This window comes from Thalassophryne amazonica, chromosome 3, assembly GCF_902500255.1.
Source record: "Thalassophryne amazonica chromosome 3, fThaAma1.1, whole genome shotgun sequence".
Classification (NCBI taxonomy): Eukaryota; Metazoa; Chordata; class Actinopteri; order Batrachoidiformes; family Batrachoididae; genus Thalassophryne; species Thalassophryne amazonica.
In genome coordinates this window covers 60,529,199-60,532,254 of record NC_047105.1, presented here as the reverse complement: position 1 = coordinate 60,532,254, position 3,056 = coordinate 60,529,199, and the positions used below count along the sequence as shown (strand labels likewise).

The window sequence follows — 3,056 nt, the reverse complement described above, 5'->3', positions numbered from 1 at the left end:
GACTGTGTAATTACAGTAGTTAATGTGATTAAGAAACAACAATCTTTCTGCACAGTAATTTCCCAGCTATCACTGTAATACATTTGTGTGCATTCACAGATATAACTTTAGATGTATTTAGATTTAGAAATCACCACAGGATCAAACTTGCATATGTTAAAAATTAAACCTAGTTGTTATTTTACAAGCAAACAAAAACCAAAATGTGCCATCTTCACACCGATTCCTGATGTTTTCAGAAAGAAGAGATACCAGAATGGATGATCTGGATCACAGCATGCACATTGCAGAATCTGACTGGCTGAGCTTCTACAAGGAAAGTGAGGAGTGCAGTCTGCAGTATCCTCTCGTCGCCTGCCCCGATAACTCAAACCTCTGTGATTCTGATGATTTAAGTTCAGTTTTCACAGGTCAGGATGAGCAACAGAGGTGCACGGCTGGAAGCAGTGACGAGCAGCAAAGTGAAGCTGCGGGGTGCAGCTCAGGTGATATTGCAAAAAATGACAACTGGCTCAAAAATGGTGCAGCACAAGTGAGTTCTGAAATATACTTCAGTCTAGACAGAGACATGTGCAACACAGGAGAGATGCAAATGAAAACTGCAGAACAGACAAACATTTTTACAACCACACAGCAAGCTGAAGTAAACTTCTGTGCAGAAGATGACGTGCAGAGGGACAGCGGCATAGAGGAACCTAAGCTGTCTTCTTACAACCAAACACAACTGAACGTGCCTGAATCACACGTGACAGACAGGCCTGTGGGAGAGAAAGTGAGCCAGGTGTATTTAAGAACAGAGAAAGAGCGCTGGTTTGTGACTGTAAACGACAGTTATGTACGACAGCGTGTGTACGCCACCTCTGTGAAAAAAAAACCAAAGACATAATAAATGCAGTAAGGGCAGTCGCACATGCAGCATGAGGCAGGAGTCCACACTTGGAGGACACGAGTTAAACATTAAATAAACAAATCTGATGGGAAAAGTGACGACGTGTATGACACGCCAAAGTTTATTTCAAAACCCAGGTGGGCGCGACATTGCTGAAATGTCCTCGTTTCCTCTTGGCAGAGATAAAATGTGCCACAAAGACTGTTAAGGTCTCATTTTGTCACAGAAATCAACACTGATTCAGAAGCCAAGACAAACAAATCCGAAGCATGTGACACATCATCTACACAACACGATTCACTTCCTCTCACACGTGAAGATCTGAAACTGTTGAACTGTACAGAGTCTGGCCAGTGTGAAGACGGGATCAAGTTCTTTTCCTCCACAGTTATGATTTTGAAAACTATCCATCAGCTCCTGAATCTGTTCAAGAGATTCTTTGTCTTCCCAAGGACCATTTTCCCAAAACACAACCCGATTTCAAACTCCTGCCGCAGCAGTGCTCATCTCTGATGACAAACGGCAACGATGTGTTTGGACGAACTGACAATGTTGGCACCAACTATATGGAGACCGGAAAAACGCGATCACATGAGAACGCAGTCTGCAGCAATGCAGCAGCTGCCAATTGTGTATCTTATGAAAGCACTGGCAGCCTGGAATGTGTTCAGCCTGCTGTGACATTTGGCCAAAGATTTCACAAAATGCCAGATGACAACAACGCACACAGCACAGTGTGCAACGTGCTCTCAGGTCCACCCAGACAACAAAAGCAGGAATTCCTAAAAGGATTGGACATTTCAGGTGATACTTGCTATTTAGAAGATAGTTCCTAGATCTCTTCTGGTCCCTAGTTTAACATGACACCTTGTTCCGACGACTGCCCTTCCTGAAACCAGTATCGAGGCTCAGGGTCCAACTAACCGGTGTTTTCCATTTCTGCCTTTTGGGGTGAGATGGAAAAATTGACAATAAATAGTATTTTACAGCTAAAAATGGCCACAGAATCATCTCAGTGAGCCACGACATGCACAGAAGCGGGAAGACCAGATGTCAATGAACAAATTCTCCTTATACCGAGGTGCGTCATTCGCCTGACGGGAGTCTAATGGACACATCTGCACTCCTAACCAGGTTATTTCACACAGCTAGATGAAGCTAAACCAGATCTTTCAAGCTATGAATTTTCCACCTTTTCAGATTTTGAAGACGAATATTACCAGCCTATAGGTAACAGCCAAAATAAACCAATGGACATCAGCGTTTCCTTTCTCAAAGAAAGACTGAGAGAATTCTGCATACTTTGCAGACAGGGAGCCACTGGCCTGCTGAGCAATGTTTAGAAAACGAGGAGTTGCACACTTTGATTCCAAGTGAATCACAAGCTCATGTTGGTTAGAAAAAAGCAAATGCAATGTACACATTCTCAAGAAAAAGAACACACGGGAGAATTTATCTTCACAGTCCGCATTTTCTAAAGATGACAGTACCTCACTTTCTGAACAGCTGGGGCCTGTACTACGAAGCGGGGTTACTGGCTTATCAGGTAACTTCGGGAGTAAGTTGATGATGTGTGGAGTAACTTCCCGGTTAACCTGTACTACGAAAGGCGGATAGGTTTGATCGAGGTATGCTGCCATGGCAATTTATGCTGTGTGCCAAACCTGCTCCGAGCAGGTTATGTTCTAGGTTAGCTTGAGGTTTCGCTTAACCACTCCCTTTATAAGTCCGCCCATCCACCGTCAATCACTCCGAAGACAATGGCCGGCCTACCTGGATGATCTGTTTGATATTGGGGCACAAATTGTGAGGGGCTCTCATCGCCAGGTGAGGGTTTTAAAGTCCACCAGAATCCACTGACATACCCGGATGATATTCTCCATGAAAGATATAGATTCTCAGCCGAGGGAATTCGTTATCTTTGTCAGCTGATTGGGCCAGACGTCTGTAACATCACCCATCGTAGCAATGCCCTGACGATCGAGCAGATAATGTGCCTTGCGCTGAGATATTTGGCCAGTGGACAATTTATGTATTCCATCGGTGATGCTGAACATCTGAGCAAGAATACTGTATGTCGTATGATTCGCAAGGTAGTACTTGCTCTATCTAAACTGTTGGATGCATTTGTCGTTTTCCCCTGGCCATTTATCCGCAATGCAAATCA

General features: G+C 44.0%; 1 protein-coding gene across 1 annotated transcript; it reads left to right on the top strand.

The window, feature by feature from the left end:
• The first annotated feature begins 218 nt into the window (after positions 1-218).
• si:ch211-157b11.14 (uncharacterized protein LOC799552 homolog) lies at positions 219-2,232 on the top strand. Its single transcript, XM_034167576.1, is given in 4 exon segments — positions 219-873; positions 875-949; positions 1,278-1,693; positions 1,811-2,232. Coding segments are annotated over 4 exon segments (1,557 nt in total). The 5' UTR covers positions 219-229.
• The last annotated feature ends 824 nt before the right edge of the window (positions 2,233-3,056 follow it).